The 26,629-nt window shown below is 38.6% G+C and overlaps 2 protein-coding genes across 5 annotated transcripts; one reads left to right on the top strand and one right to left on the bottom strand.

Moving 5' to 3' along the window:
- Window positions 1-14,883, bottom strand: si:ch211-207i20.2. The gene is given in 5 exon segments (NM_001327904.1): window positions 1-1,104; window positions 6,698-6,797; window positions 12,489-12,547; window positions 12,651-12,819; window positions 14,516-14,883. Coding segments are annotated over 5 exon segments (1,539 nt in total). The 5' UTR covers window positions 14,708-14,883; the 3' UTR covers window positions 1-85.
- On the top strand, window positions 14,444-26,612 carry dnajc9 (DnaJ (Hsp40) homolog, subfamily C, member 9). 4 transcript variants are annotated; one of them, NM_001002433.2, is given in 7 exon segments: window positions 16,578-16,630; window positions 16,659-16,718; window positions 16,942-17,121; window positions 20,132-20,272; window positions 22,952-23,206; window positions 23,482-23,565; window positions 26,263-26,612. In NM_001002433.2, coding segments are annotated over 5 exon segments (759 nt in total). In that variant the 5' UTR covers window positions 16,578-16,630; window positions 16,659-16,718; window positions 16,942-16,947; the 3' UTR covers window positions 26,368-26,612.
- Window positions 26,613-26,629: the final 17 nt, after the last annotated feature.

The raw sequence follows: 26,629 nt of genomic DNA on the forward strand, positions 1-26,629 counted from the left end.
CTCTTTCATCCACCATATGGTTTATTTCACAGAAAGAAATGTGCTCAGAATTCTACTACAGTGACGAATGTCCTACACACCATGATTAAGCATAAAAGCATTTATGCAGTTTAAGGTTACGAGGATCCGCATACCTCTTCCCACATTTATCGCATATGTACTGCTTCCCTCCTCCATGAATGTGGCGTTTGTGAGTACGCAGGTGACTTCCCTGACTGAAATACTTGTCGCATTGCTCACAGTAGTAAGGTTTCTCGCCGGTGTGCACTCTCTGGTGCAGCTTCAGGCTGTTTGAATTGTTAAACCACTTATCGCAGTAATTGCAGCCAAAGGGTTTTTCTCCGGAGTGAGTGCGGCTGTGTGTAATGAGACTGCTCTGCTGACTGAAGCTCTTCCCGCACTCCTTACAGCTGAAAGGCTTTTCCCCCGTGTGAATTCGTTTGTGGATTTTCAGATTGACAGCCTGGCGGAAAGTCTTGCCGCACAAGTCACAACTGAACGGTCGCAGGCCTGTGTGGATGCGCTCGTGGTTTCTCAGGTTAACCGCGTGACGGAAAGCCTTCCCGCAAGACACGCAGGAGTACGGTTTCTGTCCTGTGTGGATGAGCTGATGCGTTTTGAGCGTTACGGCCCGTGTGAAGCTTTTCTGACACACTGAACATTTGAACTCCTTTTCGCCGGTGTGTGTGAGTTGGTGTCTGGACAGATTTTGAGCGATGTTGAATCTCTTTCCGCAGACGTTGCAGGCAAAAGGTTTTTCGCCGGTGTGGATGATTTCGTGGGTTTTCAGATGCGCCGCTTTACCAAAGGATTTGTCGCAGATTTTACAAACAAACGGCTTTTCTCCTGAGTGGACTCGTTGGTGATCGGAGAGACTTTGTTTGTGAGCGAAAGCCTTGCCGCAGAGGCCACAGCCGAAGGGCTTTTCTCCGGTGTGAATGCGCTGGTGGGATTTGAGGTTGCTATGAGAAGAGAAGCTCTTTCCACAGTCGCAACAAATAAAGGATCTCTTTCCAAATAAAGCAACAGCTTCTTGTGGGAGTTCACTGCCGTCTTCTGGCAAAACAGATGCTACTCCATCTTCTGAAGTATTGCTTAAGTGACCTGTCAGGGGAACAAGTGAATAATCATTGGTTGACTGTTTATGACAACAAAATTTCTTTAGGAAGTGTAAACTTCACCTCACTATTTACCCTTCCAGACAACCCTGCTGAAAAATCCAGCTTAAACCAGCCTAGGCTGGTTTTAGCTGGTCAACCAGGCTGGTTTTAGAGGGGTTTTGGCCACTTCCAGGCTGGTTTCCAGCCATTTCCAGCCTGGTCTTAGCTGGTTAGGCTGAGAGATGACCAGCTAAAACCAGCTTGACCAGCCTAGCAGGCTGGGAGCCCAGCCAAAACCAGCTATGTCCAGCTTAAACCAGGCTGGTTTAAGCTGGATTTAGCTGGTCATTTTCCAGCCTAACCAGCTAAGACCAGGCTGGAACCCCAAAACCCCTCTAAAACCAGCCTGGTCGACCAGCTAAAACCAGTCAACCAGCCTAGGCTGGTTTAAGCTGGATTTTTTAGCAGGGAAAGCTTGGAAAAAATTAGGACTTCACCAAACCTGGAGTCACTCAGTTAAGAAAAGTTTCAGTTTGTACAACACTTTGGATAAAAGCATCCAGGAAATTAATAAATGTAAAAATAGTACTATTGTAAATTATTAATAACATTTAAAGGGCACCTATGATGAAAATAAACGTTTTTAAGCTGTTTGGACAGAACTGTGTGTAGATATAGTGTCCAATGTCATGTTGGGGCGATATAAAGACAATAAGTCTCTTTTTGAAAATTTCCTGATGTTAATATGTGACCCAAATTCCAGTGATTTTAAGTCCCCACCGCAATGTAACAGGAGTGCGGTTTGCCACGCACACACAATTTAAATAACGGGTGTCATGTTTCTATAATAACATGTAACCACATCCACAGAACATTATTTTTACAAATAAAATGTGATTAAAATATCTGTTACAACTCTCTGGGATTTTGAAAAGTTTAAAATGTTTTTTTTTTAAAGAGCATGTTTGTAAAGGACAGTAAAATCACTATTTAATTCTTAACAGTGTTGGAAAAAAGAAAGACATATTTTTTTAAATTTGTTTCTTTTTCTTATCATTAAATAATTGTATTTGTATTGCTGAAAGGTAATATATTAACTAAACTTCTTCTCTTGAGTGTGATATGCCTTGCATACTTATGAAGCATTTTTGCAGAAGTAGATGAAACAGATAGAAATGGAAAGGCCTGATTGCCTAAAATTAACTTAAGCTCTGCAGCTAAACTACAGTGCATCTGGAAAGTATTGATAGTGCTTCACTTTTTCCACATTTTTTTATGTTACAGTCTTATTCCAAAATGGATTAAAATCATGTATTTACTCAAACTCCTACACACAATACCCCATAATGACAATGCAATTTTTTTTTAATTGTTGCAAATTTATTAAAAATTAAAACCGGAAAAACACAAGCACATCAGTATTTACAGCCTTCGCTAAATACATTGTTGATGCACCTTTGGCAGAAAGTATAGCCGTAAGTCTTTTTGAATATGATGCCACAAGCTTGGCACACCTGCCTTTTTGCCCATTCCTCTTTGCAGTACCTCTCAAGCTCTATTAGGTTGGATGGGAAGCGACAGTGTACAGCCATTTTCAGATCTCTCCAGAGATGTTCAATAGGATTTAGGTCTGGGCTCTAGCTGGGTCACTCAAGGACATTCACTGAGTTGTTGTGAAGCCACTCCATTGATATTTTAGCAGTGTGCTTTGGGTCATTGTCCTGCTGGAAGATAAACCGTTGCCCCAGTCTGAGGTCAAGAACATTCTGAAGCAGGTTTTCATTCAGGATGTCTCTGTACATTGCAGCGTTCATCTTTCCCTCTATCCTGACTAGTCTTCCAGTTCCTGCTGCTGAAAAACATCCCCACAGCCTGATGCTGCCACCACCATGCTTCACTGTAGGAATGCTATAAGCCTGGTGATGAGCGGTGCCTGGTTTTCTCCAAATGTAACACCTGGCATTCACTCCAAAGAGTGCAGAGATTTTTGTTTCCTTCAGATGCCTTTTGGCAAATTAAAGGTGTGGAGTGGCTTCCATCTGGCCACTCCACCATACAGGCCTGATTGGTGGATTGCTGCACAGATGGTTGTCCTTTTGTAAGGTTCTCCTCTCTCAACAGAAGAACGCTAAAGCTCAGACAGAGTGATCATCCGGTTATTGATCACCTCCCTGACTAAGGCCCTTCTCCCCTGCTCACTCAGCTAAGATGGCCAGTCAGCTCTAGGAAGAGTCCTGGTGGTTCTAAACATCTTCCACTTACGGATGATATAGTCCGCAGTGCTCATTGGAACTTTCAGAGCAGTAGAAATGTTTCTTAACCTTCCCCAACCTTGTGCCTTGAGACAATCCTGTCTCGGAGGTCTAAAGACAATTTCTTTCTTCATGCTTGGTTTGTGCTTTGCCATGCACTGTCAACCCTGGGACCTTATATAGACAGGTGTATGCCTTTTCAAATCATGTCCAATCAACTAAATTTACCACAGGTGAACTCCAATTAAGCTGCTGACACATCTCAAGAATGATTAATGGAAACAGAATGTACCCGAGCTCAATTTAGAGCTTCACGGCAAAGGCTGTCAATACTGATGTACATGTGATTTTTCAGGTTTTTATATTTTTAATAAATAATTGAACTTTGTTCACATTGATATTATGGGGTATTGTGTGTAGAATTTTGAGGAAATAAATGAATTTAGTCCATTTTAGAATAAGGCTGTAACATAAAAAATGTGGAAAAAGTAAAGCGCTATGAAGACTTTACAGATGCACTGTACCTGTAAGCAGAGATGGGTTGAAAAAGAACACAGAATATTTGCAGTTGAGAAGTCTTATGCTTTTAATGTTGTGTTGAGAATTCATAGAAAAAAAAAGAGGACGCATGTATGGGTGCGGCCAACGGAGGACTGGAGAATAATTGACAAATGCCAAACTCCACTAAACTCCACCAGTTAATATCAGCTGCCTATAAAAGCTCGAGTCAGATATGAAAATTGTTGCGCACCTCCTGAATTTAACTCTTGCATTGCATTGAGGATACCAGAATTCTGTTCATCTCTTTCCAATAAATTACTAACATTTTTGACATTGAAGAAAACCCTCTCCTGACCTTTTTTATTGAGAACGCATGGAATTGATTAAATATTTCAACAACCGCTATAATCGCATGGTGTCAGTAAACACGCATATGTGTGTGTGTGTGCTGCAAATGACATGTGCGTGACTCACTTTAGACAGGCTTGAACAAACTCCACAACAAATACATCAAATAAACTTGAGGCTCGTACACAGCGAGAAGCTTTTCGTTTGCGTTTATCGTCAGCGTTTCAAGACGTTGTTCCGCATTCAAACCAAAGCGATTCTCAATGGCGTCAAGCAGAAGAGTATGCAAAATCACTCCTTGATGTAAGATGGCGCTACACAACTTTATGCTTCTGACACCCACGTGTAACACAGAAGAAGAAGAAGAAAAGAGAAAGTTGACATGCTTTTTCTCGCATTGACAGTTTTGCGCTTGGGCGCCTCCAAGTGCTGTTTACTGTAACTTCAGCAGCTTCGTGCACGTGAACAAAAGTGCCAATCTGATTGGTGGAGAAGGTGTTGATGTGGCGCGTCAAAACAAAAAAAACGAGCCTGCCGTTTTGCAGGTTGATGTGCACAATAACATTGTTGCCCTTTATTTAGTCACGAGGCGTTAAACATCGACGGAAAACGCAGGAAAAAAAGCATCCCGGTGCAAACGGGCCTTTACTTGGTATTTTTGACTAATTAGCTGTTTTTCAGCTTCATCCGAGTCTGTCTCTATCACTGACCGCTGTTCATCTGATGTAAAACAGGAGAAGCAGCACTGTTGGATTTAAAGCCACAGGCTACAAAAACAGCTACAATGCATTCCGACACCAAAACGGGCAGATTACATACACTCTTAAAAATATGGGGTTATTTTTTATACCCAAATCTTAGGTTGAGGCATTTGGGTAATTTTTGGGGGTTATTTTCAGACTCTTGGGTAGTTTCACCCCAGCTCTTTGGGTCAAATCAACTCACAGCAGGGGCTGACTGGCATACCACATATTGTGTACTAATTTGTTTAAATGCAATGAAAACAGGGTAAAATACACACAAATTCCATGCGTTTTCAGATGATTAAAATGAGACTCATGCCTATAGCAGCCCTTAGTCAGACCTTTCTAAAATAAATAATTTCTTACTACCTTTTGTACACCTGTAATCAAAGCTGCACATACCCCACCGTACTTCAGTGATGCCAAATCAAAAAAACACATTTGCTGGGTCACCTTTCGCAGGCATTTTTGGATTAAATTAACCTATTATTTAAGTAAAAATAACCAATCATTGGGTAGAAAACCCCAATTTATAGGGTTAAAAATAATAACTCAATTACTTGGGTTAATTTAACTCCTGATGTGTTCTGTCCCATATTTACCCAGCAGTAGGGTTAAAAACAACCCAATTTGGGTAGTTTTTATCCCTGTGTTTTTTTTAGAGTGTAATAAATAATCTGATGGGTGTTTTGAGCTGAAACTTTACAGACACATTCTGGAGACACCAAAGACTTATCTTACATCTTGTAAAATGTGTAAAGTAGGTGCCCTTTAAAGGATATTTTCTGTCTTAAAAAGTTAGATATTTATAAATCACTCGAATTTTTCAAATATATATATATATACACATTTTTATCGATGATAAACCAAAAATTTTTTTGAAGCTTTGTTTCTGTTTTTTTTTTGTGGGTAACGGTCTTAATTTTCAACAATATCATAAAGGTTTTTACAGTCACTTTTAAATAACTGAATACACCCATGGTGAATTTTAGGTTCTACTCATTCCAAACTTCTGAATGCTAGTTTATCATGTTTTCTACAAAAATATTAAAAGAACATTTTCTATAATTGATTATTAATGATAGAATTCACCCAAAACTGACAATTCTGTCCTCATTTACTCACTTCCCTTTGAGTTTTACTCTTTCTTCAGTTTGAGTTGTCTTTTTTTCTACACAAGAGGAAAATATTTTGAAGGATAATGGGAAAAAAAGCAGTAGACATTGATATTTATAGTTTTCTTTTCTCTTCATGGACTTTTAACCAACATTTTTCAGAATATCTTCTTTAATGTTTAACAGAAGAAAGAAATTCATAAAAGCACATAACTACTTGAGTGGGAGTAAATGGTGAAGAAACATTCATTTCTGGGTGAATAATCCTTTAAGAAAGCTTTCATATGCACCAAATAAACATACTAAATGACTTAAATATGTGACGCTGATGATTGAATAAGCATTCAGCTTTTATCTCAGATATAAATCATATTTTACATTCATTTAGCAGACACCTTTTTTATCCTAAGCAACTTACAGATGAGAGGGCAATGTAAGCATTTAAATTAACAAAAATAAATAAATCAATAAAATGCTATGACAAATCTTATCCAACAATAACAGTTAATCTAACAATGCACATGCCACGGTTTTAAGTCTTCACATAAACCTATTGAATAAAAAATAATCTACAATTAACAGTTCAAGTGTTAGTAAAACTAAAATGGGTTGAAAAAGCCGAAAGGCTATTAGCATACCAGCAGTGATGGACTTCAAATCAACTTTTCCAAATTCATCTCTGATCGTCACTGCCAAAACCACTGGTGATTCTGGACGGTCCTCTGTGACCGCAACAGACTGCAGGCATAAAGTAGTTATGTAATGAATCAGAAAATATTATAGCAAGCCTGTTACTTTTAAAATCAAAATGCACTACTGAATAGCTTATAAACAATACTGGACCATTTTCACACTTCACGGTGTGTTGTCTACATTACAGGGAATAACAGAAAGCACAAAGATTTGTACATGATAAAATTCTCTTTGTTTTCTGAGACTGTGCTCACTGACAGTATCCGCTTGTTAAGTGTGACGTCAAGCGAAGCAGATTCCGGTTCCCAGCGCTCCATCAAGCTGTATGCGAAAACTCATTAAATGGTAATAATAAACGTTTACAAAGTGATGCAATACTTTCAAAAATCACGATCGCAATATATAAAAACTATGCCTAATATCAGATGGCCAGAAAGTGATACATTTTTTATTAATTATTAAAATATTAGTGCTTTTTTATTATGCAGATGAAGTCCAGAGACTGTTGTGTTTCAGCCACTATGCCCCTCGCTGCTGGAATCAGCTTCCAGAAATGATCAGATGTGCTCCAACATTAGGCACATTCAAATCAAGACTGAAAACACATCTGTTTAGCTGTGCCTTTACTGAATGAGCACTGTGCTGCGTCCGACAGATCGCACTATTATGTTTTTCGTTTTCTTTTTCATTCTTTTATAACCTATTTTAACTCATTTTAATTTGTTTTTATCTGTTTTTATTAATTTTTATTGTCTGCATTTTATTTTCCTAAACTTGTCTTTTTTATTCCTGTTTATGTAAAGCACTTTGAATTGCCACTGTGTATGAAATGTGCTATATAAATAAACTTGCCTTGCCTTGCCTTACACCATGATTATATATAAAATTCACTTTCATTGGTCATAAACAAGTATTCTATTAATTCAAATGAGTATTGGACCTGGAAACAGTATTCCACACATCACCGATACATCATGACTTGAGCGGATGGTGTCCCCTTTACTTTACTGGGGCATTAGGACTCACACATACCATAAGCACCCCTGCTGGTCTCACTAACACTACCTTCAACAGCAACCTAGTTTTCCAATGTTGTCTCCCATCCAGATACTGATTAGGCTCAGCCCTTTTAATAAAGTATTATTAATAATATAAATGCAAATGCATGACTCTAATGCTGCGTTCACACCAGACGCGTGTCAAGCGACATCCTGCAGCGCGGTATGCGCGAATTGCGCATATTGAGCGTTTTGCGCGTTTGACGCGCTTACTGCCCGTTTGCGCGAATCGCTCAAGTTCAAAAATATGAACTCAAGCGGACATTCGTGTTGCATTAACCAATCAGGAGCTTGCTCTTGTAGGGGCGTGGTTGTGATGTACGCTTGTTGTTGGTGCTCCGGGGGAAATCCTCCAGCCAACAACAGTGCATCAAACTGGGCTTGGCTCAGTCAGAAGCACAGCTGAAAGCCTCCATCATCCAGGTTAAGTTTCTGGAGGAGTTTATGAGCTCATAGAGCTGGATGCACCTCTGAACGGATCTAGTGGACACAGACACGGCCCTAAGTGTATCAATGCTGTTTTTCAGCCTTAATAAAACACATAAACACAGTTTTTTTTCTTAATAAAATCCATGTTAGCCATTTAGCAACGAAGATAGAGTCACTGGGCAGACAGAAGCCCTGCCCATCACGCGAATATGCTTCTGTTCTGAAGCGGGGGTTTGACGCGCGAATGAAGCGGGGGTTTGACGCGCGAATGAAGCGGGGGTTTGACGCGCGAATGAAGCGGGGGTTTGACGCGCGAATGAAGCGGGGGTTTGACGCGCGAATGAAGCGGGGGTTTGACGCGCGAATGAAGCGGGGGTTTGACGCGCGAATGAAGCGGGGGTTTGACGCGCGAATGAAGCGGGGGTTTGACGCGCGAATGAAGCGGGGGTTTGACGCGCGAATGAAGCGGGGGTTTGACGCGCGAATGAAGCGGGGGTTTGACGCGCGAATGAAGCGGGGGTTTGACGCGCGAATGAAGCGGGGGTTTGACGCGCGAATGAAGCGGGGGTTTGACGCGCGAATGAAGCGGGGGTTTGACGCGCGAATGAAGCGGGGGTTTGACGCGCGAATGAAGCGGGGGTTTGACGCGCGAATGAAGCGGGGGTTTGACGCGCGAATGAAGCGGGGGTTTGACGCGCGAATGAAGCGGGGGTTTGACGCGCGAATGAAGCGGGGGTTTGACGCGCGAATGAAGCGGGGGTTTGACGCGCGAATGAAGCGGGGGTTTGACGCGCGAATGAAGCGGGGGTTTGACGCGCGAATGAAGCGGGGGTTTGACGCGCGAATGAAGCGGGGGTTTGACGCGCGAATGAAGCGGGGGTTTGACGCGCGAATGAAGCGGGGGTTTGACGCGCAAATGAAGCGGGGGTTTGACGCGCGAATGAAGTTTTGGTCCCTTTGTTTTGGTCCCTTTACCTCACCCAATGCCAGTTTAGCTAATTATATTTCAGCACCCCGGGTTGCCTTGGTGGAAAGCAACATATATGATTCATCCAATCAGGAAGGCTCTCAAAGCATGCTTCCATGACAGACATGCGACCTACGGTGGACAGTAACAGCCTCCGAAATGAGACGCAGATTCAGAGTTCCACATGAGGTGGTTATTAATTAGCAAATAATATAATTATTAAAAGCGCAAAGGTGAGTAGGTTACATTGTAACCCCATGTCCAAACAATACGCTACGTGATGAGACGTGATAAGCAATTTGGCTGTTTGCAACAGACAAAACACAATAGATATTTAAATACAGCCATTCAGAAGCACAGAATAGTGCACTTACTGCACTCCAACGAAATGATAATGTTTATAATCTATTTAATACATATTAATCCTCTTTAACATTATTAAATGTACATGCTGAATCATTGATATGTGTTGGTGTAACGTTCGCTTGCAGAACGTATTTTGTATAAGTGTGTGTTTGTTTGTATGTGGGTGTGTCGTTTCATGCATGTGTTATAGGTACGATCGGCATTGGAGGATCCGCAGTTCGTGCTGATGACGTTGGCCGCTGACACTGGGTTTGCGCCACCAATCGCTGGTTGGCGTAGCGTTTAAAAGCCGTGCCCAAACTGCAATGCAATGGCGCGCTCTCTCTCTCTCTTTCCTTCTCACTCTTATTCTTTCTGTGGGTCTCTATGAGGACAGTCTATCTTGCGAGGGCTAGTCTGAGAGAATGTGTTTTGCTTGTTTAATGCTCTTGTCTAAAGTTTGCGATTTAATAATGCAATGTATTTGCTTGTGAACTTGTCCAGTTAACTGACATGTTTGAGTGATGCCTCAGAGAGGTGTAGGAGTGATTAAGTCGCGCGATATACATATACAACACTCAGATGCATATTTTGTATTAGTTCACTAGGTTCAGGAGAATGTGCTGTTTTCTGTATGTTTTTTTTTTTAGTTAGAGCAGTTTAGTTAAGACGTTTGGTACGTTCAAGATGTTTCTTTTCATGCTTTTCTTTTCATATTTAGTTTAGTTTGGTGAAAACAGTTACTGAGTTTTGTTATATTTATTTCTTTGATTTAAGCACATTCAACTTCTTCCTCTCCCCCCAGGTAATTCATTATTTAATCATTGTAAATATTTTCCTTTCACTGTATAATATGTATAATTTTCACTGGTTTCATTGGATGTATGGGCAATAAATAATTGCAGTGATATTTGGTTTTCAGTTTATTTCTTTCTCCATCCGCTTGTCACACACATTAAACTATTGTATGTTATGTCATCTACTCCTAGTTTAATATTAACATCTAAAAGGACGTAACAGTTGGCTTGTGCTGAGTCACAGATCTACAGTTCAATTTCAAACAGTTTATTTTATTTTCAAGAACAGAGGTGAACTATCTGCTGCTGCTTTCAGTAGTATGGCAATAAATGTCATGTAAAATAGCATTCAAACTCACATTATTAACATTTAACACTGAATAAAGCACATGAGGTGTACCTAAGGTAATTATTGTCAGTTTTCTGTTGTTCACTTGTGAGAAATAGAAGCAGTTTCTAAAATATAAATTTCAGGTGTTGGTTAGGACTCCCTTAAATATGAAGAATATTTCTTTTATCATGTGCTGTTCCTTTTATTTACAACACGGCTTTAGGCTCGATAATCAGGCACACTCCTGTTGGTGTGGTCAATCTGGCAACCTGCGCTTGCATGAACCAGGCATGCAATACCTAGTTCAACCACTGGGTGTCAAGCTTACATACTGCACCTTTAATAAGTTGAATATTTTATAAGTTACAAATTTTAATTATTTGATGTATTACTCACCCTCATGTCATTCCAAACACCTGAAAACTTCTTAAACTTTACCAAGTTTAGGTAAAATCAGAGAGCTCCCTCATCCCCCATATACAGCTAGGGCCCCGACTCGCTTAAAGTCAAGAAAAATTCCAAAAAACATCCTCAAAACAACCAATCAGAATATTATCAAGCGACAAGAACACTTTTGAACACGCATAAAGCAAAAATAATGATTTTACTCATTCTTTTTTTCTCCTTAGTGTCAGTATATTGTGCACTTTCACGAACACTGGGGTACATACAAGGCAATACATCAGAGGCACAACCAAACACGATATGTGAACATGCGCAATATACCGACACTGAGGAAAGAAACTGCTGAATAAAGTTATTTTTGCTTTATGGCAGCACAAATGTATTCTCGTAGCTTGATATTAGCCCCTTTCACACATACAGACCTTTTCCGGAAAGGTTGTAAGTGTGAACAGGCCCTTTTTGAAAATACCGGTAAATTCGTTCCGGCTATTTTCCGGAAAGAGAAGTTGTAACATTACCGGTGATTTGCCGGAATGCTGCGCTGTGTGAATGCAGAAGGAAGATTGCCGGAAACAGCGCGTCCACGTCTAGAACGTGCTGACGTGAGACACCTGCTTTAGCCAATCAGAACAGTCAGACGCATTCATGTGCGCGCGGTTTATGAGAATAAAAGCCTTTGAATATTTTTTCCAGACATCTTTAGCTACTAGATGTTAGTCAGATAATGTTTCTATGTTCCTTCTTAATGCTAACTGTGTAAATAATTATCGATAAAATGTTTATGATAATCCGTTGTTTGTTTACCTTCAAGCTTTGCGTGTGCCCGTGAGCGCCCATAGCGCCAGCACACACACATATCATGAACATCTCAACATGCGAAAGTGTTTCTCTATGTTTTTATTAGAGTTGTACTCAATACTGATTCATCCGAAGAGTTTGTAAAGTAGTCAAATGTTTACAAATACAAGCGCAGCCGTTTAGAGGTCATTTCTAGTTAATGATGTCAGAATTTACCGGCATTTTGCGATGGATGTGTGAATGCTCTTTTCCGGAAAAATTCCATAACGTCCTCGCCTGTGTGAACAGCGCTTTTTTGAATATACCGGTAAAGTTGTTCAGGAAATTTTCCAGATATTTACCGGTATCACTGTGTGAAAGGGGCTAATATCTGATTAAACCACTGAAGGTCTGTTTTGAAGATGTATTTATTTAGATTTTCAGGGTCTGATTTTCTCAGACTTCTTTGTATGAGTCTGCATAGTTGCTGTCTATGGAGGATGAGGGAGCTCTCTGATTTCAGCTAAAATATCCTAATTTGTGGTCTGCAGATATCAACAGTATTTAATAACAGACTTTTCATTGTTGGTTGAACTAAACCATAAATGTACATGTGGTTTGTTTTACCTCATGATCAGTTTTCATTTCCAGGCTTCTTGCGCTTCCATTATAAGAATGTTCCTCTTCTAAAAAAATACATATGACATTCATTTAAAAGGTTTTATATTTCCATTAAACATTCCTCCTTGTACAGAAGTGTAATAATACTTCATGTTTAAAACTTCTTACCCAGTCCCCCAGCAGACAGAATGTTCAAGATGCAGCCTGGCCGCTTTGCCCTTTTGCCTGAAAACGTTTTGCACTCCAGATTCAACAGTAATTTGGATTCATCCACGAGCTTTATTATTTTCCCTAGAGCTTCATTGCCCAATACTTCCATAACAGATGCAAACCGCTTCTGAAAGAACAAATATAACTCGTATAATACATTAAAATGCAGCCAGTATTCAATATTTTCATACATCCGTTTCAAATAATATAAATCAACATTTGCTGCATACTATTTCAACTAAAATAAAGCCTAGTTACATACTGCTTTCTTAACATGGCTTGCTTGCTTAGTTATATGTGCCTAAATGTATGATGCAGTTAATGATGATATGCGAGAGGATAATTGTTTTTGATTGGTTATTGTAAGCAGAGCGCCCTAGGAACTCATTGCAAGTGTTAAGACTGGCTTCTGCTGATGAATTTGCAAACTGTCTTCAGTAAATTTCATTTATTTATTTATTATTTTCCGGCTCTTCTTCATCTGATAGACTGTTCATTCTTTGGGCTAAAACTATAAATTACCCCTACGATAGGTGCTTTTTCTTTTTCAATAAGCTGCTTAATAATGTGCTCTAATATACATGATTTATTTCAAGAAATATGCATTTTATTCATTTAAGAAATATTTCAAATAAGTAACCTCGAAATTTAGGCAATAATGTCATCTGCAGCATACATTTGATATAAAGGCCAATAATTTAAAGATTTTACATAAAACATACCCAACCAATTTGATGCTCTCCATATTTTGAGATATTGAGAAATAATGTTTATTTTGTAAAAACAGTGAGGAATCCTTATTTGTTGATTTTCAGAGTTAGCAATTATTTTGGAAAGCCTGTTTTTCTAATCATTCTGCTAAAAATAACGTTGATAACATTGAATGCAAAAGAAATTATTTGTTATTTTGAAAATGGTGATAATTATTATTTTTTTTAATTTTGTAAAAAAAAAACTTTGACAGACTTTTAAAACCCCCTTCTTTATACAAGGTTTTTGTCAACGAACTTATTCTGTTAATGAAGTCTCTCAAAGCTGTAAAAATGTTTTTTGGTGCCTGTTTTGCTGTATTTGTAAATTTCTAAAGCACAATAAAAAAAAAAACAATTTAAAAAGGCCCTGGCTGCACGTTAATCCCACAGCAAGAAGGTCGCTGGTTCATGTCTCGGCTGGTTCAGTTGACGTTTCTGTGCCCAAAGACACGTGGTGCAGGTGAAGTGGGTAGGCTAAATTTGCCGTAGTGTATGTGTGTGTATGTGTGTGAATGAGTGTGTGTGGATGTTTCCCAGCGACTGGAAGGGCATCCGCTTAGTAAAAAATATGCTGGATAAGTTGGCGGTTCATTGCACTGTGGTGACCCCAGATTAATAGAGGAACTAAGCCGAAAAGAAATTAAATAAATTAATAAAATAGGCCCATAATTTAGATGTGAATCTTTTTGTTTCATGAAACCTTTACTTAACTGAAATTAAAGATAACACGTTTTATAAATCGAGGTAACGGTAGTTTTATATTCGTAACTTGTGACAGGCTCCCTTTATTGTTTACCATGCTACTTTGAATATTCAAAACAACACTAGCAATACCTATAACTAAAGCTTTCATACGACTAGTTTATCTTGTGTTTGACGCCTTCACACTTGTCAAGTGCGACTCCTGAATAAATCAGATTGTTTGATGCGGTGTAACTTAAACAGACCTGCGCAAACCCCGCACTGATCTTTATAGTATGTGCACCCGTGCGCTTAAACGGCTGTGAACGCGTCGCATGTTTAAGGTTGCAGGCCGCAGATCTCTAAACAACATCATCTATGCAAACTCACCATTTTCTCCTCCTTTTCCGTCTTCATTCTCGCCTCGGTCTCTGTGTATTTACGCTGATCTTTTGAAGCATCGCTTGTGAGACCCGACAGAGCCTCCACATCCGTAAGTTTGCACATTTCAGCGATCGCGGCGTGAACTAGAGCCTCAATCACGGACGCCAAATGCGTCTGTAACGCGACGCAGCGAGACATCCTGCCAAAACCGAATATCGCACTACTGGAAGTCGCGAGTTTAGTTAAGTACCTAACATTGCCCTCGATTCTTAATTGTGGAGTCGAAAAGTGAGCAAAGAATGACAAACAACTTTAGGTTGTAATAAACGGAAGTATAACAGCGGCTGACATTTACAATCCGGGTTCTAGAATACATAATAAAAGTTCTCTGTTGACTCTTTTGGACAATAATTTTGAGAATATCACTTGGAATTTGATCTGGGCTCATAAGAACAAATATTGTGTCACTAATAAAGTCAGTGAAATCTTCATAAAAATGTTTTACATAAATATAAAAAAATATATATCCAACCCACCAGTTTCTCAAGAGATATAAAGTTGATCTTTCTGAATCTTGTTTTTTGCAGGTGGATGTTGAGACTGTTATGCATTTGTTTTTTTAACTGTATGTTAAATATTTCTGGTCTAATGTTGGATGTCTGTTTAATATACTGAGTGGTCAATTAATATAAAGAAAGGAGATGCCTTATTTTCATTGAATAATTGATTGATTCATTCTCTTTTGGGCTTAGTCCCTTTATTAATCTTGGGTCACCACAGTGGAATGAACCGCCAACTTATCTAGCATATGTTCTACGCAGAATTCACACACATACACTACGGACCATTTTGGCTTACCCAATTCACCTATAGCGCATGTTTTTGAACTTGTGGGGGAAACCAGAGCACCTGGTGGAAACCTACGCCAACATGGGAAGAACATGCAAACTCCACACAGAAATGCCCACTGACACAGCCGTTGCTATACTTATTTAATTTTCACCATATATATTGATAAGTATCTCCTGTTTATGTTAGATCATTTGATATTACTAGGCAAATTTCATATACACAAGTGGTCAGAGAGGAAACCTAATATTTCCAATTTCAAGGCTGATATAAAAATGTATTTTGACATGCATTTTTTATTATGCATGGATTTGTGGATTTACTTATTTATTTATATATTTACATATTTATTTGTTTATTTATTTATTGTTTTTGCAGGTTTCTTCCTCCATAGTATTTTCCTAAAAACGTAATTACAAATATGTTGTCCTTTACAACTCAAGTTCTCATTATCAGAATAAAACATCACATTGTTTCTATATTATACTCCATTTTTTGTTAATAAACAACTTTAAATCTTTTTATAATATTCTTGAGCAAAGACAATGACAAAAATTGACTACCAAGCTTTAACACAAGAAATGTACTTATGAGAATTTTTTTACAGTTAATTGCAAGAAACCGTATAGTACTATAAAGAATACAACAAAAGAGAGCAGTTCCTAATTGTTTTTTTATTTAGTATTTTTTAAATTTATTTTATTATTGCATAACAAGATCAATAGCATACAAAAATGAGGAATACAGTATTTACAATTTTTTTTACCTCAAAGGAACAAATAAAAAGATAATAAAAAGCATAAAATAAATTAAATTACAGGGGAATTACAAATAAAAATGACAAGAAATTTGCATAAATATTCCAAAATTGCATACATCCTTATAGCTTTTTAATTTTTAATGTCTTTTAGGGTTTCGATATAATGCTTAAGATCAATTTTAAACAAATACATATTAGGTTTAGCATTGGACCAATTGTGTTGGTGTACATGGTATTTCCCATATATAATCATTAAATTAATAAACAAATTTTGCTCCAAAGTTTTATTAACATTATTGAATGGCAAAAAATATATTTACAAGAAAACCTAATATGTAATTTTGTGCTTAAATAAAAGATTTTCAACATCAAACCAAAAGCAGTTCATGAGAAATTGAAATTAAAGCCAACCTCACGTCATGACGTCACGTGACGCAAACAAAACGCGCTAAAAATTTTGGCGCGCTCTGACAGCCATAGGAAGCTACGGCAGCTGTGTGTTGAAAAGCAGCCGGTTTTTTTTTTTTTTTTACTGTTAATCGGCACTTTTAAACAAGTCTGTGACCCGAGTTACTTATCTACGGCAGTGTATTTTCTCCGGTAAGATCGTAAATACACCATTACGTTACGTTGAACTGTTTCGAGTTAATGTTGTATAATGAGATGTGTACAGCTGTATTTATCTATTAAACTTCTTGTAAATGTTTAAGCATTCTTATAAACGGATGTTATTAGTGTGTAAATAATATTAAAAAGACTAAAAAAGGTATTTGTTTTAGTTAAGATATCAGTGAATGACTTGCAGGTTTTATTCTCCTCACAGACAGTCATGGGTTTGCTGGATCAGTGTGAGGAGCTCTTCAAGACCTCCAATCTTTATGAAGTCCTGGGCGTCTGTAAAGAAGCTCCAGACTCGGAGATCCGACGCGGATATTATAAAGTGTCTCTGCAGGTTCATCCAGACAGAGCTCCTGGTGACCAATCAGCCACGACCAAGTTCCAGGTAACCGCTGTGTATCTCATGCCAACTAATCATTCATGCAGTTGAAGATAGAGGTAAAGTTGGTTTTATATTAGGATATTCAGACATTCTCCTTAATAATATAATTTCAGAAAAGTGTTCATTACAAATTGTAAATAGGGAAATCATATTAGCAGCAAATGACTATCAAAGTACAACATTGTTCTCAGTGAATTAGATAGTGTTAATGTTGTTTAGAAGTCATACTTGCATGCTAATTCTGATCGAATATTCAGCGTAACATGGTTAACAATATAGAGACTGCTAAATTAACGAATGGGCGAATATAAAATCAACTTTACCTCTATCAGTTGAAGTCCAAATTAGTAGCCCTTCTGTAAAAAAAAAATCTTAGATGATGTTTAACAGAGCAAGTATTTCACAGTATTTTCTATAATAGTTTTTCTTCTGGAGAAAGTCTTATTATCTGGAGAAAGGCTGGAATAAAATCTGGTTTTATTATTAATTTTTAAAATAGCCCCTATTATGCATTAAAAAGGTCATATTTCGGTATTGGTAGTCTCCAACAACAGGCTGATACACATGCAAGATCAAAAAACATTGTCATTGTCTTATAATAAGCATTAATTTCTACCTTATTAGCAGGGCCAGACGGAATCTGCGGACGTTTTTTGCTATTTCTGCGGAGAATTTTGGTAAAAATCTGCGGATTTCTGCGGAATTATTTTGGGAGTATCCAGCAGAGTATCATAACTAAGACCTTAATATATTAAATAAAAAGAAATAAATTACTGAATAAAAACTGAATAAATTCAGATATACACACTTACTCAAGTAAAAAAACAGAATTAATGATGGGGTAAAAATCTGCGGAATTCTGCGCACACAGGTTCCGTGTGGGCCTACTAATTAGCCAATTGCCAGCCTGGTGAAAGGGGTGGTTCTTTTTTTTTCTTTAAAAGTGGACCTTTTTGCAGTTATGCACTTCAGTTTTTATTTAACTATGAGATGTAAATACTGCATTTTAGTGACATTTTTTGCTGGATTAACATGTCAAATGTCATCATAACCACACTTTTTAATGTACTAAAAATATTTCCTAAAAATTGCTATTAAAAAAATTAAAACAAGACTAAATTTTAAAATACAAATTTATTACATCATATATCATTAGGAAAAAAATAGAAATCTGTTAAAGTTTTAAAGTAAAAAAACAAACTGTTGCCTACTATAATTTATTAGACCAAAAAAAAACTGGCCAGCAGATTCAACTATCATCAGTCACAATTTGGCCATTTCAATCAAAATAATAATTAAAACATAACAATAATAATACAATAATAGGTAATTCCTTAGATTTTTTCTAGCCTCTTTGGTTAAAAAAAATAAAGCCTTATTCAATGGATTATTTTCATTATTTATGATGGCATAGCAGTCAAAATAAGACAAATGAGCTCATTGTGGTACAAATTCTGGACCTGTCAGTGAGGGGTGGGTCTTCCGAACCACCCGAACCCCCCTGGCTACAGGCCTGAAAAGTTAAAACATGTTTTATGCTTGTAGCAAACATGTTTTTAATATAATTTTGGCTGTAAATTCGCACCTACAGGTGTTTCAGGCACAGCTCAGATTTTCTTCAGGTCATAATTTATTTGATTTGTATAAATTTTGTCTAAAAATGATTAGACCTGTCTAGTTTAATCTGGAATGCATCCCAGATCACCTTCTGAAGTGGTTTGAGCGTTCAGATTTATATCCGATCAGAATAAAATGAATGAAGTGACCAAACTTCAGAAATATTAGCCCCCACTTTTCATTTTTTTCTTTTTAAAATATTTGCCAAGTGATGTTTAACAGAGCAAGGAAATGTTCACAGCATGTCTGATAATATTTTTTCTTCTGGAGAAAGTCTTATTTGTTTTATTTTCGGCTAGAGTAAAAGCAGTTATTAATTTTTTTTTATTATTAGACCCTTTAAACTATTTTTTCGATTGTCTACAGAATAAACCATCGTTATACAATAACTTGCCTAATTACCCTAACCTGCCCAGTTAATCTAATTAACCCAGTTAAGCCTTTAAATGTCACTTTAAGCTGTATAGAAGTGTCTTGAAAAATATCTAGTCAAATATTATTTACTGTCATCATGGCAAAGAGAAAATAAATCAGTTATTAGAGAAGAGTTATTAAAACTATTATGCTTAGAAATGTGTTGAAGAAATCTTCTGTTTGTTAAACAAATTTGGGACAAAATTAAACAGGGGCTAAGAATTCTGACTTCAACTGTATATCCATGTTAAGCTATACCTAATCGGGCAAACACATATCCAATCACTAACAATATATTTCAATAGAAGTTTTAAGAAACATTTATATATCAACACTATTTACTTATAATATGGTTTAATTATCTTCCTTACAAAAACAATTGTTTTTAATGTTTTTTAAAGTTTTAACTTGGCCATTAAAAAATATTTTTAGCATTTAACCTTGTGTAAGTCTTAAATTTCAATCGTTATGGTCTTAAAATGTTCTTAAAGTCTTAAATTTGACTTGATAGAAACCCTGAAATACTGCTCAAGTTGTCTCTAAAATGCAGTATTTAAATCTCATAATTAAATAGAAAAAGAGGTGAATAACTGCAAAAAAAGTCCACTTTTTGAGAAGAAAAAAGAACCAGCCCTTTCACCAGGCTGGCTCAGGCCAGAGTTGCCTAAGTACCTTACCTTGCCTAGTTAACCTCGTTAAGCCTTTAAGCTGTATTGAAGTGTCTTGAAAAATATCTAGTCAAATATTATTTACTGTCATCATGGCAAAGATAAAATAAATCAGTTATTAGAAATGAGTTATTAAAACTATTATGTTTAGAAATGTGTTGAAAAAATCTTCTCTCTGTTAAACAGAAATTGGGGAAAAAAATAAACGGGGGGGTAATAATTCTGACTTCAACTGTATATATTTAAAATAAGTTAATCATGACTGTTAAAGGGTGAAATACATGCTTAAATGATCATTTTCATAATTTGCACAGGTCCTGGGTAAGGTATATGCAGTGTTAGCAGACAAGGAACAAAGAGCGGTCTATGATGAACAAGGAATCGTGGATGAAGAGTCTGTCTCTCTTGATCAAGACCGCAACTGGGAGGAGCACTGGAGAAGATTGTTTCCCAAGGTATTTGTGTCGTGCTTGTCTTAAGGGGTTCGTTCAACTCAAAATTAAGTGTTTAGGCTGATTTATACTTCTGCGCCAAATGCTGGCGTATGCTACGGCGCTGACGCATTGCCCTTCGCCGTGGCCGTCGGCGTCGCTGACGTGCACCTCTCAAAAATTGTAACTACACGTCGCAACGACGCGTAGCGCAAGCTCTGTGATTGGTTGGCTTGGTAGCGCTGACGAGTCTGGGCGGCACCGAGAGTGTGGAGTCCCCTGAAGGAGCTTCGGATGGAAAGTTTTGTTTTGTGTTTACCTCATAGTTAAAGTTGTTGCACGTCCGCTGGTTTCTGCCTCAAAATGAGCAAGTTTGATCCACTTGTACATCCCGGAAGTGTTCAGAAAAAGCAAAAAAGCAGCGAAGAAACTCGACACAGAGGAACATAAACACCTCACTGCCAACTAGCGTTTCAGAAGTGTAATGCAGACCAACAGAGACAGCGCGCAGAAGTATAAATGCACAGCCACGCGCGTTGCATGCGCCGTGGGTTACGCCGGTCACTTGACGCAGAAGTATAAATAAGGCTTTACTCACCGACAACACAGTGGCTTAGTGGTTAGCACTGTCACCTCACAGCAAGAAGGTCACTAGTTTAAGTCTCGGCTGGGTCAGTTGGCATTTCTGTGTGGAGTTTAAATACTTTTAATTATTTTAAATGTAAACTTCTGCATTAACTTGAGCAGCTCTGTTGTCTCACAGTAACTGTCTGCTTCGCTGATGCAGTGGTGTTGCCTTTTTAAATATATGGTCATATTTGCTATAACTTTATACATTTAGTTCAGCTGGAGAAAGAAATGATCTCTTTTTTTTTTTTTCATTTTTATCTGCAGTCCATTGATAATGCCTTTTTATAGTTGCGGTGTGCACGCTTAACTCAGAATTAAGCTGTGGTCACACTGGACTTTTCTCCCCATTGACCCACACAAATGCATCAGACCGGAAACGCAAGGTCGTGCGGCAAGTTTTGCAGTTCCCTGCTTTGGAAAGTTCAAGCTTGGTGAACTCTGACCTGCAAAATCACATCATATGATTGCGCGAGACCAATTGAGGATCTAAACATTCTGTCTCGCTGTTTCAATGTCTAATCATCTTGTTTAATCTTGCCCCTTTTTTGCAGCGGCGTCTGACGTGATTGACCTATCTCAGATCAGCTGTTCTGAAACCGAACACTCTTGAGTTTTTAATGTCAATAAGTCAACTCAGCGTTCAAGTTTAATCTCTGAGGTGGTTGAACCTCCTTACCCACAACAGGCCCAAGCTCACTATTTCTGTGTGTCGTTGAAACTGACAGTTGGAGGGGGATCATAGTTTTGATTTCATTTGGACTTGGTGTACAGGGTTCATACGGTCATGGAAAACCTGGAAAATGACATGGCATTTTTTCTAAGCCTGGAAAAGTTTTGAAAATACAGAAAAACTCAAAACGTTTCGGAAAAGTCAAGGAAATGACATTTACATTAGTCATTAAGCAGACGTTTTTGTCCAAAGCGACTTAAGCTGCGGTCACACTAGGGCAGGGGTGTCAAACTCATTTTAGCTCAGGGGCCACATAAAGAAAAACCGATTCCCAAGTGGGCCGGAGCGGTAAAACCATTGCATATGTAACTTAAAAACAACAACTTCAGATATTTTTCTTTTTCTTAATACGATCAACATAAAACATAAAGCTGGAGCCTGAGGAAAACATGATCTCATGGCAATTCGTAACCTTTTGATTTAGTGACTAATTCATTTGTACTCATCTCATTTCATAAAATTTAGTAGGCTACGATTTGCTTATCCACCAATGACGGTTGGGTTTAGGGGTGTGGTTGGGTGCTAAAATCATGCATTTTCGTATGACTGAACTAGCCACTAAACCAGGGGTGTCCAAACTTGGTTCTTGAAGGCTGGTGTCCTGCATAGTTTAGCTCCAACTTTCTTCAACACACCTCCTGGATGTTTAAATTTTTTTCTAGTTAACCTAATTAACCTAGTTAAGCCTTTAAATATAATTTAAATGTAACAAAAATTTCCCAATTAGAAAAATACTACAAACTATAAAATACTATTCATGAAAATACTTAAATAACAGACAATTCCAAATGCCCAACAAAAGCGGGCTGCATTCCAGACCAGTTCAGCTCGATGACGTATAGTGTCTCCGACACCGCCTGTAGTTCCATTTAGCAACTTGTTAGCAATCGTCTTTTAAAAGTAGCGTAAACGTGAACGTATCTTGAGTTTGTGTTAGCCACGAACCTTATTTAAGCGATTTAACTGAAATCCCATTGGAAAAACTCATTGATTTTGGGACGAGGGAACCGGAACTACTAAAATGCTAACTCGCTTCTGGGTTTTTGAATACAAATTGACATCATAGTTCCTCCACTCTATTAGTGCTGTGTAAGCATCATCTATTTTACATAAATATAAAAATAAAGAGATTGTTGCGTGTTTTATGATATGCTGTAATAAATTTAAACATTCATTCTTTTCCTTATGATTCACCACATATACGTAGACATTACATAAAAACTTTAGGTCATGAAAATTGAAGTCCTGGAATTTTTATAGTCTATGAACCCTGGGTGTAATATGTTGTTCATTTTTCAAAGCCAGTAGCTAAAATGAACAGTATTGTGACACTTCTGCCGCAGATTACATTGCAAGACATCTTGGACTTCGAGAAGCAGTATAAAGGCTCCGACGAAGAAGTGGAAGACTTAAAAAGAGTGTACCTGCAACACGAAGGTGACATGGATCAGATCATGGAGTCGGCCCTGTGCTGTTCTTATGAAGATGAGCCTCGCGTTAAGGACATCCTTCAGAGAGCCATTGATGCTGAAGAGGTGCCGGCCTACAAAGCCTTCACTCATGAGAGCGTCAAGAAGAAGAACATCCGTAAAAGAAAGGTTGATGACTTTCCTTTTTTTTTTTGATGTGCATTTGGGTATAGGCTTTAAAGCAGTGGTTTCAAACTCATTTCCCGGAGGGCAACAGCTTTGCATGCTTCAGCTCTAACCACCTCCAGATCACACCTGCTTAATAATCATGAACACCTTAATTAGTTGGATCAGCTGTGCTTGATTAGGGTTGGAGCAAAACTGTGCAGAGTTGCAGCCCTCCGGGAATCCAATTTGAGACCCATGCTTTAAACCTTTTCTGATGCATTATCTTGTCTTTCTAGGCGGAAAAAGAGCGCAAGGAGGCGGAGGAAATGCAGGAGGAGATGGGCTTGAACAGTGAAGACAGCCTCGTAGCTATGATAAAGGTACAAAAGAAATATTCAAAGCTACATTACCATATAAAGGGATGGTTCACTCTAAGGCCCTGTTGTTTACACTAATACGTTTTCATTTTAAAACAGCATTTTAGAACGAAAACAATCCACGTTCACACTGCCGTTTCATCTAGAATTTCTCTATTGCTCTCCGTCCACTCTACACCAAACGCACATCGCAAGACCATGCACACACTCTGGCATGCGCTGAAAGCTGCTTCAGCGTATCCTCGTGTCTGAGGTCCAGGCAGTCAGATAGAGCTCTGAGCTAGGGATGCGATGATTACAGATTTTGGCTGTACGATTATAGTCTATAGGGATGTCAAAATTAATTGTTTTTTCCGTGCACGGCGATGCAGACGCAAACAATTCGGTATCGGTTAAGTAATAATCATAACTGGTTATTATGTACTGTCGTCATTTATCTCCTATGCGCTCTGTCGCCCGTGAGGTGAGCGCCAGTATTTACAACACTCAGGAGCCAACTCAGGGCCGGCCCGTGGCAGTAAAGGCAAATGCTAAGGGCGCTGTACATCCAGGGGGGCGCCAGAAATGAGCGCGGTTAAGTTGGTTTTGTTTTCAATATTCCTGACACATTCAGTTATAGCGGCAATAACTCAAAAACTCTTACCCTCAAAAGATCTAAAGTTATGTTTCACAGCTGTCTTTTTCTTCTTTTTTTTTTTCGCTCGACATTACGACCACTGCTCTGTTTGAGTCTTCGCAATATGCGTTTAGCCAGGAGAGCTCGCACGGGGAGGAGCTCTCAATGAGGGACCGTTGGAAAAGTGTGTCTTTTTTTTCTTGCTCCGCTCATCGCGAGAACTCCCGGCTAAACGCATATTGCGAGGGCTTAAGTGTGTGTGTTTGGTGCTGTTTGTATATGTGAGTGAATGAGAGACAGTGTAGTGCTGTGTGTTTAGACAGCTTGTTATAGCCTCCCCCCAAAATATAACACAGTGTATGGAAAGCATTGTCAATGCACCGATATCGAATCGATGGCATGATAATACTAACCGAACTGTGAGACAAGTATAGGTTCATACCTCTAATAGTCTAAGGGTGCTTTCACACCTGTGAATCAATTAATTTGTTCCGAAACGGAATTGTTACATTGTTGCTCTTTGTTCTTGGTGCAGTTCGCTTTTTCACAGCAAAATTACTAAAGGACCAAAAGAGCTAAAACAAGTCTTATGTGCGCAATCACTCCTCATATCGGTCAGAGTTTTACGGTTTATTTTGCAGAGTCCCACTCAGCTGTCATGAGTCCTTGTTTAAATTATGACGATGAGCAATAAGACAATATAAGCGATGTGAAGATTGTGGGGGTTTGTTGGTGTTTGACGGTGCATTTGACGTGTCTGAAAAGCAAGGAAGGATGGGGAGGGGTTAGAAGTCTGCGCAACGTATTTGATTACATGGGAGGGAGACGCGGGCATCCGGGAGTCTCTATGCATTTGCGGGAGATTTGCCAGACTTGGGATGTCTGGAATGACCTCCCTCCCTACTCATAATTCTTATAGCTGTATGCCTATTACATATCCAAAATACACTGTGATATAGGCAGGCTCGGATCGTATCGCTTTCTCACGACAATCCATCCGCTCCAAAGTTTGTTTCAATCGAGCCAAGGCCACCTAATACAGGCAATCTCGGACCCATTGATTTGGCGTGGATCAGAGTGCAATTGCTGGATTCACATATGCCAAACGAACCGCGGTAACTGACAGGTTCCGAAACAAACGTTTAGGCATGAAAGCCTTTGGCCTCCTTGGTAGAGCTATCGACTCCCATGCAGAAGGTCGCCGGTTCGATCACAGCTTGGAGTGAGTTGGGTGATGTATAGCCGGTGGGAGATACATTGGTGCCATGACTCAGATGGGAGTGAGGTTTAGGGGGGTGAGTGTAACGAAGGCCAGCTAGTAAGTGCTATGCAGGTAAACCTTACTGCTTTGACCTCTAAAGGTTCTCTAGCGAAAGATGCTAGAGGCCAAGGTCTTTAGCCACCTTGGTAGAGCAACCAACTCCCATGTGGAAGGTTGCCAGTTTGATCTCAGCTCGGAGCGGGTTGGGTGATGTAGGACCAGCGTGGGTTACGGTTTCACAGCTTTCACGATTATTGATAGGGGGACGTAAAGAGTATTTTAAGAGTGTTTTGTGACCACCCTGAAATTACAGTTTGTTTCTTTTAGAGAGTAATGTATCATCTCCTCCTGTCTCTTTTCTACTGTGCTGTTTGTCGTCTCCATTCTTCATTTTGAGAATGTGTCAAGTAAGACCCTCCCTCACCTCACGTCTATTTTGCACACTGTAATGCTTAAGGGGGACGTAATATTGGACGCTCTGTGGATTCTTTTGGAAAAGTTCAATATGCACGATATTTCAAAATTTTACATAGTCAACAAAATTATTCAGATATTATCGCTAATATTTGATGTATCCTAGATGCTCTACTGTTGGCACATGGGCTTTTTCAAGGATGTTTTTGGTTTGTTTGTGGACCCAATCTAAGCTAAGAATTCTCTGACTTTTGCTGGTAAGCTGAAAGGCGACCTTTAATGAATAGAAAAACAGGCAGCCGTTGTCTTGAGCAGTGCCTCCAGAATTCTATTTTGGGGCAGCAGCCAGTGTGATGCATGAATATTATTGCAATGAAATTGACTGTTGGCTTTTCTGTCTACTATTTAGCAAAGACAAAAGGCTAAAGAAAATGGATTCAACTCCCTCATCTCAGATCTGGAGGCAAAATATTGCAAGAAACCAGCAGCTGGAAAGAAAGGCAAGAAAAAGTGAAAGGGTTACGACAAACAAATGCAGTCAAATTCACATTGTAAATAACAGTAAGAGGGAACATTAACAGATACCAGCCCTTTGTTAGCAATAGCAAACCTGTTCAATGTGCTCATGGATGTCCTACAGTGGATGTTCAGTGGAAATACATAATGTAACCTTTCAAGTGTTCCTGTAACTTTTGTATGTGTATATATTATCCTGTTTCAGTGTTTAAATTTAATAAACTTTTGATCAGTTTTAACGTCTACGTTTGTCGTTTCTT

This window comes from Danio rerio, chromosome 12 (assembly GCF_052040795.2).
Source record: "Danio rerio strain M-AB ecotype USA chromosome 12, GRCz13ab, whole genome shotgun sequence".
Lineage (NCBI taxonomy): Eukaryota > Metazoa > Chordata > Actinopteri > Cypriniformes > Danionidae > Danio > Danio rerio.

What these genes read in the sequence shown, in the direction of transcription:
- dnajc9 (XM_087274892.1), top strand. Translation starts at nt 16,948, where the DNA reads ATGGGTTTGCTGGATCAGTGTGAGGAGCTCTTCAAGACCTCCAATCTT. An exon ending in AGAACATCCGTAAAAGAAAG is followed by an intron (nt 23,207 to 23,481) that starts GTTGATGACTTT and finishes TTGTCTTTCTAG; the next exon opens with GCGGAAAAAGAGCGCAAGGA. An exon ending in GCCTCGTAGCTATGATAAAG is followed by an intron (nt 23,566 to 26,262) that starts GTACAAAAGAAA and finishes TCTACTATTTAG; the next exon opens with CAAAGACAAAAGGCTAAAGA.